This window comes from Macaca mulatta, chromosome 7 (genome assembly GCF_049350105.2).
Source record: "Macaca mulatta isolate MMU2019108-1 chromosome 7, T2T-MMU8v2.0, whole genome shotgun sequence".
Lineage (NCBI taxonomy): Eukaryota > Metazoa > Chordata > Mammalia > Primates > Cercopithecidae > Macaca > Macaca mulatta.
The window spans coordinates 39324120-39341738 of record NC_133412.1 but is presented as its reverse complement, the minus strand read 5'-3'; the positions used below and the strand labels follow the sequence as shown (position 1 = coordinate 39341738).

General features: G+C 35.3%; 1 protein-coding gene across 2 annotated transcripts in view; it reads left to right on the top strand.

Annotated features, from left to right (window-relative positions):
- Nucleotides 1-17619, top strand: part of VPS13C (vacuolar protein sorting 13 homolog C) — a 193209-nt gene that overhangs the window by 56451 nt on the left and 119139 nt on the right. For both annotated transcript variants that reach the window (XM_015142394.3, XM_077938707.1), the window contains exons 15-21: nt 4410-4539; nt 5135-5229; nt 10322-10464; nt 11314-11506; nt 12934-13048; nt 13697-13833; nt 16387-16510. In XM_015142394.3, coding sequence (XP_014997880.3) covers nt 4410-4539; nt 5135-5229; nt 10322-10464; nt 11314-11506; nt 12934-13048; nt 13697-13833; nt 16387-16510 — 937 coding nt within the window. The remainder of the gene's footprint in view (nt 1-4409; nt 4540-5134; nt 5230-10321; nt 10465-11313; nt 11507-12933; nt 13049-13696; nt 13834-16386; nt 16511-17619) is intronic.

Genomic DNA, 17619 nt, shown 5'->3' with positions numbered 1-17619 from the left:
CTGTGCATATACCAGAATTTGCTTCACTATTTCTCACTGGTTATATTTAATTGTAAGTGACTCTACAATGAATAGCCTTATCTCTACATTTTTTCAAACATCCCTTATTTTCTCACAGGCAAATCCCCCAAGGTACAAGTTGTTAGGTCAGAAAGTATGACTATTTTGAAAGGTATTTGCTGTTGCTGGGGATTGTTCCTATGACAGAGAGGAATGAATCAATTTAATTTTAATCCTCCACGACTTAAGTTGCTTTAGCTTAAATGTGTATTCTTAATATCAGCTACAGTTGCTTAAAAAGTGAAGAAAGGGTACTAATTATGAGATGCAGTAGACAAAGAATGATGGATGTAGAAGAGAATACAATTAGATCCATCTAACATTGATTTTTTTCATTGTAATGGAAAGTATGTAGGGCCAGAGTTTAAAATGCAGGCAGAGGATTGGCTGAAGTTATTTACCATGGGCACTTAGTTGGACAGAGAAGGAAGTGAAGGCAACAAAGGGTAATTGAGGAAAAGGGAAAGGGCTCTGCATCCGTCTTCATATTAGGTCTCATTTATATATTTTTATTTATTTTTGGTCTCCCATATATGTATATATGTTTTGAAATAACTATAGGTTTATAATAAGTTGCAAAGATAGTTCACAGAGGTCCTGTGTACCCTTCACCCGGTTTCTCCCAAAAGTTACATCAATGTAATTATAGAACAATACCAAAACCAAGAATTTGACATCGGTATGATGTGTGTGTATAGTTCTGTGACAGCTTTCATATTTTTAAATGTTAATTCTTACTTATTTTTAAGTGGGGATTGACAAACATAGGAAAACTTTTCTTCACTGTTCTTTGTTACTTCATTTTCTTCAAAGCCTTTCTTATTGTTTGAAATTAGTATTTTTGATTGTGTGCTTTCCTACTAATTCATCTCTTTTTCTCTTTATTATGTCTAAAATTTTCAGTTTATTTTGAAATTCCTTGAAATTTGTAGCGTGCTGATCACATCTTTAAGTTTTCAATGCTAATGCTAATAATGGCTTTATCTTTCTTTGAAAGGTTATTAGATATTTAGAGATTTGGGAGGAAGTTGAATGTTGGGATTTGTTGCCATATTATCTTGATGTCTTTTATCAGGATATTTTAAAAAGGTTAATTTTGGTTAATTAATTTTTTCCAAAATAAAAAGGCTTCTTTCCCCCAAAGTGTAAAAAAATGTATTATCTATTTTTATAAAGAATAATTTTTATGGTAGCTAAGAAGATGGTAACAATGAAAAAATACAGTTTAGTGCCTGCCGTTTTAAAACTTAAAACTATCAGTTAGGTGAAAAGAGATGTTAACAAAATATCCAAATGCTTTATAGCTTTTTCTGCATTTAGATTTATAAAAACTATTTATAAATTCATCTATTTATTAAGTCTCAGTATCTAAGAGAGGTTTAAATTTGAAGTCTCTGGTTGCATTTTCCCTAAAAGAATTCATAGAAGATTCTTAAAAGCGGAAACACTCAGATGATATACATTTAATTGGGTGTCATTTCCAAAATAGCTCAGTTTCATCTACTTGTGAAACTGTTGAAGCAATTAATTTTCTGTATCATGATCTCTGCTGTTGAAGGAAACTAGTTTGTTGTCATCTCAGTGGTTCTGAATCTTGGCTGCATGTTAGAATCACCAGGGGAATTAAAAAACAAAACAAAAGTGTTCCTATTTCTCCACATCCTCTCCAACACCTGTTGTTTCCTGACTTTTTAATGATCGCCATTCTAACTGGTGTGAGATGGTATCTCATTGTGGTTTTGATTTGCATTTCTCTGATGGCCAGTGATGATGAGCATTTTTTCATGTGTCTGTTGGCTGTATGAATGTCTTCTTTTGAGAAATGTCTGTTCATATCCTTTGCCCACTTTTTGATGGGGTTGTTTGTTTTTTTCTTGTAAATTTGTTTGAGTTCTTTGTAGGTTCTGGATATTAGCCCTTTGTCAGATGAGTAGATTGCAAAAATTTTCTCCCATTCTGTAGGTTGCCTGTTCACTCTGATGGTAGTTTCTTTTGCTGTGCAGAAGCTCTTTAGTTTAATTAGATCCCATTTGTCAATTTTGGCTTTTGCTGCTGTTGCTTTTGGTGTTTTAGACATGAAGTCTTTGCCCATGCCTATGTCCTGAATGGTACTACCTAGGTTTTCCTCTAGGATTTTTATGGTATTAGGTCTAACATTTAAGTCTCTAATCCATCTTGAATTAATTTTCGTATAAGGAGTAAGGAAAGGATCCAGTTTCAGCTTTCTACTTATGGCTAGCCAATTTTCCCAGCACCATTTATTAAATAGGGAATCCTTTCCCCATTTCTTGTTTCTCTCAGGTTTGTCAAAGATCTGATGGCTGTAGATGTGTGGTATTATTTCTGAGGACTCTGTTCTGTTCCATTGGTCTATATCTCTGTTTTGGTACCAGTACCATGCTGTTTTGGTTACTGTAGCCTTGTAGTACAGTTTGAAGTCAGGTAGCGTGATGCCTCCAGCTTTGTTCTTTTGACTTAGGATTGTCTTGGAGATGCGGGCTCTTTTTTGGTTCCATATGAACTTTAAAGCAGTTTTTTCCGATTCTGTGAAGAAACACATTGGTAGCTTGATGGGGATGGCATTGTTGGTGGGATTGTAAACTAGTTCAACCATTATGGAAAACAGTATGGCGATTCCTCAAGGATCTAGAACTAGATATACCATATGACCCAGCCATCCCATTACTGGGGATATACCCAAAGGATTCTAAATTATGCTGCTATAAAGACACATGCACACGTATGTTTATTGCGGCACTATTCACAATAGCAAAGACTTGGAATCAACCCAAATGTCCATCAGTGACAGATTGGATTAAGAAAATGTGGCACATATACACCATGGAATACTATGCAGCCATCAAAAAGGATGAGTTTGTGTCCTTTGTAGGGACATGGATGCAGCTGGAAACCATCATTCTTAGCAAACTATCACAAGAACAGAAAACCAAACACCGCATGTTCTCACTCATAGGTGGGAACTGAACAATGAGATCACTTGGACTCAGGAAGGGGAACATCACACTCTGGGGCCTATCATGGGGAGGGGGGAGGGGGGAGGGATTGCACTGGGAGTTATACCTGATGTAAATGACGAGTTGATGGGTGCAGCACACCAACATGGCACAAGTATACATATGTAACAAACCTGCACGTTATGCACATGTACCCTACAACTTAAAGTATAATAATAATAAATAAATTTAAAAAAAATGAAAAAAACTAAAAAAAAAAAAAAGAAACTATGATTAAAAATTACATTACCATTTTTACAAAAACAAAACAAAACAAAACAAAAAACAGTGCCTACCTAGAACCCACTCTCTCAAGATTTGATTTAATTGTTGTGTGGTGGGGCTTTGGTTTTGGCATTTTTTCTCATAAAGCTTCTAGATGATTCTTTTGTGCAGCAAGGATTGAATCCCACTGAGCTGTGGTATCCACAATAGCTGATTTGTCATTCATTTTCCTCTTGCAGTTTCAAACAGGGCTTGAAAATGTACACACTCATTCATAGCTTCTGACAAAAGTTTAACATTTTGCCCATCCTTAGTCTTTACATTCATCAATCAAACCTATTCTCTTTACTATAGAATTCAACTCTTTACTTGCATCTTCTCTTTTGTATTATTCCACTTTTTATTACACACAGAGGCTTACAATATGTTATCCATTCACTACCATTTTAAAATACTTTAAGTGGAAAAATTATTGAAATTTACTTATTCAGGGAATGAGAACAGAGAATCTAAATTACTTATCCCCTTTATTTTCTTTATCCCTGTTTTCTGTCTTTGGTTATTCGTCTATATTTCTCTGAAAAGTGGGAAAGACAAGGAACGATAGAAAATCTACTCAGGATTTGTTGAAAAAGAGGGTGAAATGAGATTCAAGGACTATTTTAATTTATATCCCTCCTTCTGCCATTGTCTTAGTTAGCAAGCCAGCAATATATATGAATTCTGAAATATAATTGTTTCAAATTAATATTTTTTTGGGTGTGTTCCCTTTCAAGGAACTTTTCATTTTATAAACATGGAGTTCTAGTGGCTCCTTAACTTAAAAATTTGGAAGTAACGTTGTTTGGAAATATTTTAGTTGGAACCTTAACTATATAGCTCATAACATGCAGCCTCGTCAAAATGCTATCAGTTGGTGTGAGAAGTATTAATCAACTAACAGGGGGACTACATTTAACTAAATTATGTTGTGAGCGTCATTTAAGATCTTGACTGGTTCAATCTTACGTAGCGTTAAAGAAAAAATGAACCATTATTTTTTTCCAGGCTATACCTGAAAATGAAGAGGGCAACATTCTTCAAGTAAATTTTTTAATTTTTATTTTTTAGGTGATTCGGTCTGGGCAAAAATTAAGGAAAAAGTCTGCTGACACAGGCGAGAAACGTGGAGGCTGGTTTAGTGGGTTTTGGGGTAAGAAAGAGTCTAAGAAAAAGGACGAAGAATCATTGATTCCTGAAAGTAAGTTCCAAGTCAGATAAGTTATTGTACAGTGTTAAGTGAAAAACAAAAAAACAAAAAAACAAAAAACCACTATGTAAATTATATCTTCCTGTTGAATTTTATTTTGAAATACATTTGAAATAAATTAGCTCAGTATAGCAAATATGTAAGCAGACACATCAAGCTGGAATATTCCTATGTTTATCTAAAATAAAACTTAGACTAAAATAAAACTTTGATTTTTTTGTTTGTGAAATAATATTTATGTCAAATTTAAAATGTTTAAATTTAGAGGTCTCAACATTTAGCATTTTTTGTTACCTTTTGCATAGATATTTAATTGCAAGTTTCGCTTATGTTTTAAAATACTTAGGGAATTCTGAAATCCTTATATTAGAACTGAATTTCCTTAATGGTGTCTCTGCCTTTTCTTGACCTTAGCAAGCAAATAGAATATGTTTTGTCAAAGTGGTAGTATATTAGCGGATATTACCTGGCAATTTTGCTTTAGCATTTGTGTCTGTTGATTTTAGGATACTTGTTAGTTTGGTTAGTCTTTTTAGTTATATCTGTAAAATGGAAGCAATTAATTTCTTAAAATGTTTTTTCATAGGTATTGATGACCTTATGACTCCAGAGGAAAAAGATAAACTCTTCACTGCCATTGGTTATAGTGAGAGTACTCACAACCTAACTTTACCTAAGCAGGTAATTATATAAGTGGTTTAAAGGAATTTTGTCTCATTGTACTATATTAGATTGAATTGGGTTAGAGTTACTGATTTTTTTTAAGTAATAAAAATATTTTCAGTTCCTCTCTGCTACTTAATGGTTAAATGCTTTCAGTCAGATTCTCTCTCCAACTTTATTTTATTTTTATTTTTTTGAGATGGAGTCTCGCTCTGTCGCCCAGGCTGGAGCGCAGTGGTGTGATCTTGGCTCTGCCTCCTGGGTTCAGGCGATTCTTCTGCCTCAGCCTCCCGAGTAGCTGGGATTACAGGCACCCACCACCCCACCTGGCTAATCTTTGTATTTTTAGTAGACATGGGATTTTGCCATGTTGACCAGGCTGGTCTCGAATTCCTGACCTCAGATGATCTGCCATCCTCAGCCTCCCAAAGTGCTGAGATTACAGGCGTAAGCCACTGCGCCCAGCCTCCAACTTTAGATTTAAGTAGTTTTAGTGAACTTAAGAATAACCTGACAAAAGTGCTTATTATAGTGCTAAATAGAATCTTAAAAAATTTTTATCCTAAGAAATTTTTTTCAAATTGTGAAGCATAACATATATAAAAGAGAAAGCAAAACCAAAATGTACTGCCTATTTCATTGACTAAAAAGGGAACAGTGTTTAATTATTATGAAGGTCAAGATTTAGCATATTGCTGTCACCTTAGAAGCCCCTACGTCCTCCATCATTGCTTCTCCAAAGGTAACCATTATCCTGATTTTTATGGTAATTGTATCTTTTATTTCTTTTTGTTTTTTACTACCAACACTGTTATTTTGTTTTCATTGTATGAATATACCATAATTTCTTATCTATTTCCTATAGATATATATGTTTGTGGTTTCTGGTTTTGGCTATTGCAGATAACGCTGCTATGAACATACTCGTACAAGTCTTTGGTGGAGATACGTTTTTTATTTATCTTGAGTTAAATATCTGGGAGTAGAGTTGCTGGGTCATAGGGTAAATATGTATAGCTTTTCTAAAAACTGGCAAACACTTCTCCGAAAGTTGTAATATTTTATATTCCTCCCACTAGTTACAGATGCTACATATTCTTGCCACATTTGATATTGTCAGGCTTTTTAATTTTAGCCATTTAAGCAGATTTGATATGTTCCTCCACTATAGTTTTAATTTGCGTTTTCCTAATGACTAATGATGTTGTTATGGTTAGGCTTTTGTGTCCTCACCCAGATCTCATCTTGAATTGTAATCCCCATAATCCACCCCTCACCGCCATCAAGGGAGAGACCAGGTAGTAATAATTGAGTAATGGGGGTGGTTTCCACCACACTGTTGTGATAGTGAATTAATTCTCATGAGATCTGATGGTTTTATAAGGGCCTCTTCCCCCTTCACTCAACACTATTCCTTCCTGCCACCTTGTGAAGAAGGTACCTTGCTTCCCCGTGGCCTTCTGCCATGATTTTGTTTCCTGAGGCCTCCCAGCCATGCTGAAAGATAGTCAATTAAACCTCTTTCCTTTATAAATTACCCAGTCTAGGGCAGTTCTTTATAGAAGTGTGAAAACAGACTAATACAGATGTTGACTGTCTTTTCATGTCTTATTGGCCATCTCTGTTCATGTGTGATTTTTGGTCATTTTTAAATTGGGTTGTTTGTCCTTTTATTGTTGTTTGTGGAAGTTATTTTAATATTTGCCTACAAGACTTTTGTTGTGTTTGTGTATAGATAGATATAGATATGTACATTTTGCTATAGGTGCATGTATAAAATTTTCAATTTGTGGCTTGCCTCTTGATTTTCTTAATGGTAGTTATTTATGAGAAACAATTTTAATTTTCTACTGATGAAGTCTTTTTTCTTATGGTTACTGCTAACATTAGATCTGTTCAAGAAACCTTTGCCTACCTCAGAGTCACAAAGATACTCTCCTATGTATTCTTCCTAGAAACTTATGGGGTTCTGGGTTTTATCTTTAGTTTAGTATTCATCTTAAAATAATTTTTGTATTTGGAGTCGCATGTGGGTTGAGGTTTATTTTTTCCCTATGTTTATCCAGTTGTTTGAGCAGTATTTTAAAAATACTTCATTTTTTTTCTTATTGAATTGAGTTGTCCCTTTGGTTGAAAATAAATTGACTTTATATGTGTGGATATAGTTTTAGACTCTCATTGAACTCGTTGTCTATTTTTACACTTATGGCCCCAATCTTGATACTATGGTTTGGTGTGTCCCCACCCAACTCTCACCTTGAATTGTAATAATCCCCACGTGCCAAGGGCGGGGCCAAGTGGAAAAAATTGAATGATTGGGAGCGTATCTCCCATACTGTTTTTGTGGTATTGAGTAAGTCTTGTGAGATCTGATGGTTTTATACATGTGAGTTCCCCTGCACAAGCTCTCTTGCCTGCTATGTAAGACGTTGTCTTTGCTCTTCCCTTGCCTTCTGCCATGATTGTGAGGCCTCCCCAGCCATGTGTAACTGTGAGTCCATTAAACCTCTTTCTTTGATAAATTATCCAGTCTCAGGTATGTCTTTATTAGCAGCATGAGAATGGACTAATGTACTTATTATTATAGTTTTATAAGTCTTAAAGTAAGACCTCTGACTTGTTTTTCTTTTTTTTTGAGACAGAGTCTCACTCTGTCACCCAGGCTGGAGTGCAGTGGTGCAATCTCAGCTCACTGTAAGCTCCGCCTCCTGGGTTCATGCCATTCTCCTGCCCCAGCCTCCCGTGTAGCTGGGACTATAGGCTCCCGCTACCACGCCCGGCTGATTTTTTGTATTTTTAGTAGAGATGGGGTTTCACTGTGTTAGCCAAAGTGGTCTCGAACTCCTGACCTCATGATCTGCCCGCCTCAGCCTACCAAAGTGCTGGGATTACAGGTGTGAGCCACCATGCCTGGCCTCTTTTTTTTTTTTTTAAGAGTGTTTTGGCTATTTTAGGCCTTTTCCACTTATATGTACCTTTTAGAATCATCTTATCAGTGTTTTCAAAAGTACATGCTGCTTTTGTTAGAGATTACATTGAATCTGTAAATTATTATGGGGACAGTTGTAATTTTAGCAATATTGAATATTCCAGTCACATAATTCCTTTTTGTGTCTCTGACCATCTGTCAGTAATTTTCCTTCTACTTGAACAATGCCGATTATATTATTTTGTTAAATGCAGTTCTGCTGGTGACAAGTTTTTAAATTTTTTTTTTGTTTCTGAAAAATGTCTATTTTTCCTTATTTCTTGAAGGATACTTCTGTGTATAGAATTCTAGGTTGTTAATGATTTTCTGAGTTTTGAAGATATAATTTCATTGTTGTTAGGCCTGCATTTTTTGTATATTCAGCTGTATTCAGCTGTTAGTCTTACTGTATCACTTTGAAGGTAATTTCCACCCATCTCTCTCATTTTTCTATTTTTAAGAAAATCTCTTTACCTTAGATTTTCAGTAATTTTACTGTGATGTGACTAGATATGTATTCATTTTTGTTTATACTGTTTGGACTTCTTCCTGTTTGGACATCTTGAGGTTTCATCAATATGGGAAAAAAATCCTCACTTCCCAGTTTTATTTCCCATCATTCTTTTATACTTCATCCTTTGGGACTTCTAATGTACATAGTAGGCTCTTTTCATAATATCATGTGTGTCTTATTTTCTCTGAGGTATTTCCAAGTTCTTTATCTGTTTATTCTTTGGCTAGTTTCCTCTAATTCTCTCTTCAGCTCTTTGTATATTACTATTAAACTCATTTATTGAATTCTTAATTGGTTTTTGTCTATTTCAGTTCTTGAATTTCTAGTTGGTTCTTTTTTTAAAGCTTCCAAGTTCTTGCTAACATGCTGTTTTATCTTTTATGTCTTTGACCCTAATAAATCTAGTAGTCTGAGTAAGTCTAAAATTAGACTCTTGATGTCTAGAGCTCCTGTGAATCTATTTTCTGTTGTTTCTGCTGGTTTTTGTTCCAATTGGTCATGAATCTAGTTAGCCTGTGTGTGTGTGTGTACGTGTGTGTGTGTGTGTGTGTGAAAGTGTGTGTGTGTGTGTACGTGCACCAATCATTGTTACTGTAGGTATTGAGATGATTTGATGCTGTGCTGCCAGATCATGGGAGTTTGCCTGCTTCCAGTTCACCTTACTCTTATGATATAACCCTTTAGGGTCCCAGGCAAAATAATGTGTTTTATCAGTGCTTTTACCTTTTGATGGGACCTGGTTTCCAATTTTGACCCTGCTAGCCTAGCTTCACAGCCGCCCCTAGGCTGTCCCCTCTGAAATTTCCGAATACCTCTAGGAGAAGCAGGTCCCCAGATTCCAGGATCATCTCCCTGGTTCTCTGTTTTACCTTCAATCTTGACTCAGTAATTTTGGGGTCAGGATTTATTTTCTCAGTGTCTTACTAACTCTGCACAGCAATCAAGCAGATGTTTTTCCTTCAGCCACAGGATTATTCTGAAATACTTAGTTTGTTTCAGAAAAAGCTGCTGAATTGAATATGCCACAAAATGTTTTGTAATTGTTTCATTGTTATAACCTATAAAACTAAGAGAAGGCTGGGTACGGTGGCTCTTGCCTGTATTCCTAGCACTCTGGGAGGCTGGGGTGGGCAGATCACCTGAGGTCAGGAGTTCGAGACCAGCCTGGCCAACATGGTGAAACCCCGTCTCTACTAAAAACACAAAACTTAGCTTGGCATGGTGATGGGCACCTGCGATCCTAGCTACTTGGGAGGCTGAGTCAGGAGAATCTCTTGAACCCGGGAAGTGGAGGTTGCAGTGAGCTATGATTGAGCCACTGCACTCCAGCCTGGGCAACAGAGCAAGACTGTGTCTCAAAAATAAAATAAAACTTCAGAGAAATGAATTTCTAGATCTTTTGTAAGCATCCTATTTAAGTGGACAATTTTATATTGAATTTTCTAATTTATAGGGAATACATTTGTAAAAGAAGAATTTTTCCTTTATGATGAGCATATGGATGCCAGAACCTACCATGCTCTATTTGTTAGGTTGCTTTATAATTCAACAAATTTAAATAAGAAATTATTAAAGAAAGTAATAGTTATTTAAACTTTAACAATTTTAATTTTATTTTTTCTGTATAGTATGTTGCCCATATAATGACCCTGAAGTTAGTAAGCACCTCTGTTACGATAAGAGAAAACAAGAATATTCCAGAAATACTAAAAATTCAGATAATTGGGCTGGGCACTCAAGTATTTCAGCGACCAGGAGCACAAGCACTTAAGTAAGTTTTTAAAAATTTATTTCAATTTTTATTTTTAGTTATAGTTTTAGGCAAAAAATGTGGTGTGTTATTCAGGATTAAAAATGATTAATGCCAGCTCTTCTTTAATTTCTCTTGCATGTATATGTCAAGATAGTCTTTTTATACTTGCTTTTGTTTTGTTATGATGCTGTATGGGTATTTCATCATTTGTTCTGCCCTCCCTCCTTTCGTTTGTGCATATTTATTGGATAGTATTTAATTTATAGGCTCAATACTGTGAAAGCTATGGACAAGTACAATAAGTTTTTGTTTTCAAGAAATGTATGCTATAGCTAATAAAAGATATGCAAGAAGTTAATAATTCGAGAACTATATGACGTTAGACAGCTCTAGGGTGAGAAGGTATTGTAAAATTAAATGGCTCATAGTTAATGATACACAAGCTTAGTTGTGGAAGAGAATAACTGAGCTAGGAGAAGGTCTAGGTTAGCCGAATGGAAATGACTAGGAGAAGCTGGAATGGAGTAAGAGGGTATTAAGGGTGGCATAGAAGTAGGAGAGGAGTTCATCAATGTCATGTGATCTTTTATTCATACAACAGTGATCAGAACTTTTACAGTATTCTAAAGTTGGCTAAAGTGAGTTTTTCATGTAGATGAAAGGAGTTAATTAAAACAACAAGAGCAGCAAACCAGATTGTGTGTAAGCAATTGAATGCCTGGATAAGAAGGTTGAGCTTCAGCTTTAGATAAGATGCATGGATGGTCCTGGTTCTCAAAGAAGTGTTTAAAGGGAAATTTGTATTTTAGCCCATTAGATTACGAAAGACCTTATATGTGTCTTTCCTTGTTCTTCATTGGATTATAGGGTAGAAGCAAAATTAGAACACTGGTATATAACAGGTTTGAGACAGCAGGATATTGTACCATCACTTGTGGCTTCAATTGGTGACACTACATCATCCTTGCTTAAAATTAAATTTGAAACCAATCCAGAGGATAGTCCTGCTGACCAGACTCTGATTGTTCAGTCTCAGCCTGTGGAGGTCATCTATGATGCTGTAAGTGCAAGGAGAAAGTAACTCTTTGTTTAAACCATCTTATACTTCTGACATATTCAAAAATAAAATGTAAGCATCCTATTTGAGTGGACAATTTTATATTGAATTTTCTAATTTAAAGTGAATAAATTTGTAAAAGAAGAATTTTTCCTTCATGGTGAGCATATGGATGCCAGACATTTTCTTATTTCTCCTCTTTCATATTTAACATTTATTTACTTAATAGGTAAGTTTCCTAATAGGTTTTTCTTGTTTCAAAAGCAGTACATGTTCAGGAGCTAATTTTGATTTTTTCATATGCAATACATTTTTCCCTACTGCAAGGTTTATTTATCTATGCTTATGTTAAATTTAAAATAATCTAGTATACTTTAAAATATTCTTGTTTATTTGCCAACTACTCCCAAATTGTTACATGTTGACTTCCTACTCCAGTTCTTTTTTGTGTATTTTCTCTTTTCTTTCAATGTTTGGAACAAATTCAAAGAGCTTTAGGAGTGATTAAAAGAATTTTAAATATTGTTAACATGGAAAAAAGCATTGGTGTTTAGATGTTATTGGAAATGCTGGCTCAGTTTCTTTATCTATGGCTTTACCTTTTTCAGGCTATCTTACCCACCATCTCAAGTTGAGCAATATGGATTGCTCACCATATCTCAAGTGAGCAATATGGATACGGTTCACTACTCATTGCATCACTTGTAGTTTCGCCCCACCTTGTTGAGATCCCTGATGTAATTTTACTTTACGATTGAGAGCTAAATTCACTGTGTGTGTGTGTGTGTGTGTGTGTGTGTGTGTGTGTGTGGGTCGGCGGAGGGGAGGCAGTATATAAAGACTGCAGAACTCATTATATTTTATAATTAAAAAATTTTAATTGTGGTAAAATACACATAACTCAATTTAACATCTTAACTGTTTTTAAGTTTACAGTTCAGTAGTGTTAAGTACATTCACAATGTTAAACAACCAGTCTCCAGAATTGTTTTCATCTTGGAAAATCTCTGATTTTTTAAAAGTTTAAATTTGGCATGTAGGTAAGAGCTAAATGGCTTTCTTCCTCTTAATTTTCTAAACTTCAGAGTGCAAGAGAATCTAATTACAGTATAGAGAAGTAGAGTTTCACCTTCTGACTAATTGGAGGCTAAAACTAAAAGTAATGTCTGCTGCTACATCCATATGACACTATAGAACATACTTTACACCTTAATGATATATGCACATTTGTTGCCTCTCCAGTAAGCTTGCTTAGGCTCTTCCTTTCTCCAGGTTCTCTTTTACTCCAAGGGGAGATGTAGTTGGACAGAATATCTTTGGAGTTCCACAGTTCAAAACTACAGCTGTTTAGAATTGAGGTGAAACTTTAAAGTTTACAACATGGAAAGAACTATGTGTAAGTTGATTATATTAAAAAATTTTTGTTATAGAAAACTGTCAATGCAGTGGTTGAATTCTTTCAATCAAATAAGGGTTTGGATCTTGAGCAAATAACATCAGCAACATTGATGAAGCTGGAAGAAATTAAGGAGAGAACAGCTACAGGTAAAGAATTTGAGTGTCTACATAAGCATCAGCTAAGTTTTAAAAGTTTTGTCTACTTTAATGTAAACATTGTGTTCAAAATATTATGTTGCTTTTTTTCTTTATTTTAAACTCAGACTGTATTACAGTATAGAGTGGACATGGCTTACTCAAAGTCAAATATACCTGTTAGACTAGGTGAGAAAGAGCATAATATGGGGTACAGACGATTCTTCCTGCCATTACAGTCAAGAAGTTGTGCTTCAGAATGAGCTTGAGGTGGAAAACCATCCTCCATCTCAGTTCTTAAGAAACTGTTCATCACACTGTGTGTGAATATAGTTTGAAAGATACTTACTTTTGTATAACATGGCCTCTGAACTCAAGCCAACTATTTTATCCAGTTCCTTAACCAAGGAAATAATAAATTCTTCTATCCCTACATAAAATACTAGCTATGTTGGGTTTACTATACTGTGCTATAATAAATTGTTTCCTATTGGCTATATGCAATTTTCACCTTACATGCTGAATTGAGAATCTGATTTGTGAGAAAAGCTAATACTCCTTTGTAATACTTTTCAAGTAAAATTCTTATTCTAGTTGTTAATAATATGATTACGTATTTCAACTTGACCATTTAATGTCATTATTTCTTACCTTCTTTAGGACTTACACATATTATTGAAACTCGAAAAGTCCTTGATTTAAGGATAAATCTGAAGCCTTCTTATCTAGTAGTTCCACAGACAGGTTTCCACCATGAAAAGTCAGATCTTCTGATTTTAGATTTTGGTACATTTCAGGTAGGTATATATGCATTTTTTTGTCTGCCCATCTTTGACCTGTTTGCTAGCTAACTCTCCAATAGTTTGCTGTTTTTTTCTTCAGAGTTCACTAAACTAAATGTAGACTTATTTTTTTAACCTGTTTTTCAAGCCTAGCTTGGAGTATTTTATATATGTTTTATGACTATTAAAACAAAAAACCTCCAAATTTTCTGTAATGGTAGGTGATTTGACAGTAAGGACTGGATTACCTCTGTCTTTTCCTAATTAGAAAGAAGCATTTCTGTTTTCATAGCAGGGCTTAATTGTACAGTGTTATTTGTTGCGTATATATTTTGACAATAGGAAATTGTACGTATATGAATATATGTTTATTAAACCACTGTCAGTAACTAAGTAGAGCAAGATAACTTTTGGATTTTGGATTTTGAATCTTGTAGAAATCCAAGCCTCCAGTAAAAGGTGGCAATTTCAAATATATGAGGGGACTTTGAAAAGTTTGTGGAAAAATGAAATTAAAAGATAAAAATAAAAACCATAAACTTTGTTTCTCAACATAAGATCCATCAAGTTCAAGACACTTTTGTAAGTGATGATACCAGCCGTTTAGTCCATCCCTGAAGGACTGAAGGTCCTGGGAATTTAATCATGTCATTGTAGTCTTTTCTACATTACTAACTGAAGAAAAATAGGTGCTGTTTATAGATTTTTTTTTTTAAGATAAGGAAACCAAAAAAAGTTAGAAGGAGCCAAATTAGGACTGTAAGGTGGGCACCTAATGATTTCTCATAGAAAATCTTGCAAAAACTGCCCTCATTTGATGAGAGGAATGAGCAGAAGGAGCATTGTTGTGGTGAAGAAGGACTCTCTGGTGAAGTTTTCCTGGGTGTTTTTCTGCTAAAACTTTGGTTGACTTTCTCAAAACACTGTCATAATAAGCAGATGCTGTCGTTCTTTGGCACTCCAGAAAGTCAACAAGCAAAATGCCTGGAGCATCCCCAAAAAGTGTTGCCATCACCTTTGCTCTTGACTACTCTACTTTTGCTTTGACTGGACCACTTTCACATCGTGATAACCATTGCTTTAATTGTGATTTGTCCTTAAGATCATACTGGTAAAGCCATGTTGTTTTTTTTGAGACAGAGTCTTGCACTGTCGCCCAGGCTGGAGTGCAGTAGTGCAATCTTGGCTCACTGCAACCTTCGCTTCCTGGATTCAAGTGTTGCTCTTGCCTCAGCCTTGCAAGTAGCTGGGATTACAGGCATACGCTACCACACCTGGCCAATTTGTGTATTTTTAGTAGAGGCGGGGTTTCACCATGTTGGCCGGGCTGGTCTTGAACTCCTGACCTCAAGTGATCCACCCACCTTGGCCTCCCAAAGTGCTGGGGTTGCAGACGTGAGCCCCCATGCCCAAACCATGTTTCATTTCTTATTATAATTCTTTGAAGAAATGTTTCTGGATCTTGATCCCACACTTGTTTTTAAAATTTCCATCAAAAGCTCTACCCTTGTCTGTAGCTGATTTGAGCGCAGTGGTTTTGGCTCCTGTTGATTAAAAAGTTGTCTCAACTTTAATTTTTCAGTCAGAATTGTGTAAGCTGAACCAGTTGAAATGTCTGTGGTGTTGACTGTTGTTTCTGCTGTTAATCATCAGTCCTCTTCAATTAGGGAATGAACAAGATTAAATTTTTCCTCACAAATTGATGTGCATGGTCTGCCACTGTGGGCTTCATCTTCAAAATTGTCTTGACCCTTCTTAAAATTAGTTACCTATTTGTAAACTGCTAATTTCTTTGGGGTACTGTTCCCATACATTTTTCATAAAGCATTACTGATTTCACCATTCTTTCACCCAAGGTTCAGCATACATTTGTTTTCTGCTTCAATTTTAGCAGAATTCATGTTGCTATGATGGGGGGGTCCTTTTCAAGCTGATGTCTTAATCTTCTTAGTGACTCAAGCTAGATCCTGTTCAGTCATGTTATAAAAAGTTAGTTCAAGTTTCTTTTGGTACGAAACAGTTTTGAAATTCATGCATAGTTTTTTCATAATGGGCATTTTCCATCGACTTTTTGAAGATCCCTTGTATACTCCTGAATTGATCCTTGCTTCTACCGGGAAGGGAGAAAAGGCAGTACAATTTGGAGCTGAGTTATAGTGGTCTAATTATTCCTGTGGTATAGTGCAGAGAAGGAACAAAACGCTGCTATTTAATGGTGAAGAGTGTAGGGTGGGGGTCAGGGGAGCTGGACTATAAGAGGCAGTAATTCCTGAGATCCAGGAAGAGGAGGAGTTGTACATCTAGACAAGTTATTTGCGGCAGATAGCTCGAACATGAAAATGTGCTGAACACCTATTTCTCAACTTTAATAGAGGTGTATGCTGAAATATTCTTAATTGTTTACAAATAATTATCTGAAAATTAAAATGTTTATGCATTAAGGGCAATATTTTCATTTTGTTAGGTTTTAACTGACTAAATGCAAGATTGAAACCTAGCTAAAGTATGTTGATGTATGTGCTTTTCTGTTTTGGAAAAAAAAAAATTGAGATTTGTCTTTCATTTTAGCTCAACAGTAAAGATCAAGGTTTACAGAAGACTACTAATTCATCTCTGGAAGAAATAATGGATAAGGCTTATGACAAGTTTGATGTTGAAATAAAAAATGTACAACTACTTTTTGCAAGAGCAGGTAAACCATTATTCAACTTTTAGGATCTTGGGATTATGTTGGGTAGTTTGTGTAACATACGTGTATGTATGTGTGCCTATATATCAACCCTGACAACCATTTTGCACACATATTCTTTTGGCTGCTTAAATAAACCATGTAGGACACTATTAGTGTAAATTACCGCAACATTTATAAATAGAAATGGAAATTTGGGTAGTCATCTTAGAATACCTAGCTCCATTTCAATCTAAGCCTATTCATAGCCTATATTTTTGTAATGTGACTATAAAGCTGCTTAGAACACAAAATGGAAGTTGCAATTGATTCATGTTTTTCTGTCTTACTGCTTTTGGGATGACTCAGTATTATTTTCCTTGCTGCCTTCATTATTAAATCTTGTACTATATTAGCCTAGTCTTTATTTCAATAGTATTACTAGTATATTATGCTTTCTACTTTTGTAGATATCTGAAAAATATATATCTACAAAGTAGTAGATACAGTCTTAATATCTTAAAGATAATTAACTTAATTATTTTCCAAAAGCTTTGGTGTTTTCTACGCTTAAGTAAATATTTTTTTAGACTTATTTAGTTTCTAGAAACAATACATATTTATTAATTATCCTTGATCATAGTATCACTTTGTGGTAGGTCAGTAGAGGAAAGGATAGTTATAGTCTCTATGTGCAGAGTTTATACACTAGTAGGAGTGTTGAGACTTATTAAAATGTAAATATATAATGCTCTACTTACTTTTCATGTGTTAAGAGCCTGTTAATTCCTTGAAGTGGAGTATTTACACAGACCATTAAAACTGCCTTTTCTTTTGTATGTACTTAAAAATAATTGAATTATGGCCGGACGCGGTGGCTCACGCCTGTAATCCCAGCACTTTGGGAGGCCAAGGCAGGCAGATCATGAAGTCAGGAGATTGAGACCATCCTGGCTAACACCGTGAAATCCCGGCGTGGTGGCGGGCGCCTGTAGTCCCAGCTATTCGGGAAGCTGAGGCAGGAGAATGGCATGAACCTGGGAGGCAGAGCTTGCAGTGAGCCCAGATCATGCCACTGCATTCCAGCCTGGGTGACAGAGTGAGACTCTGTCTGAAAAAAAAAAAAAAATTGA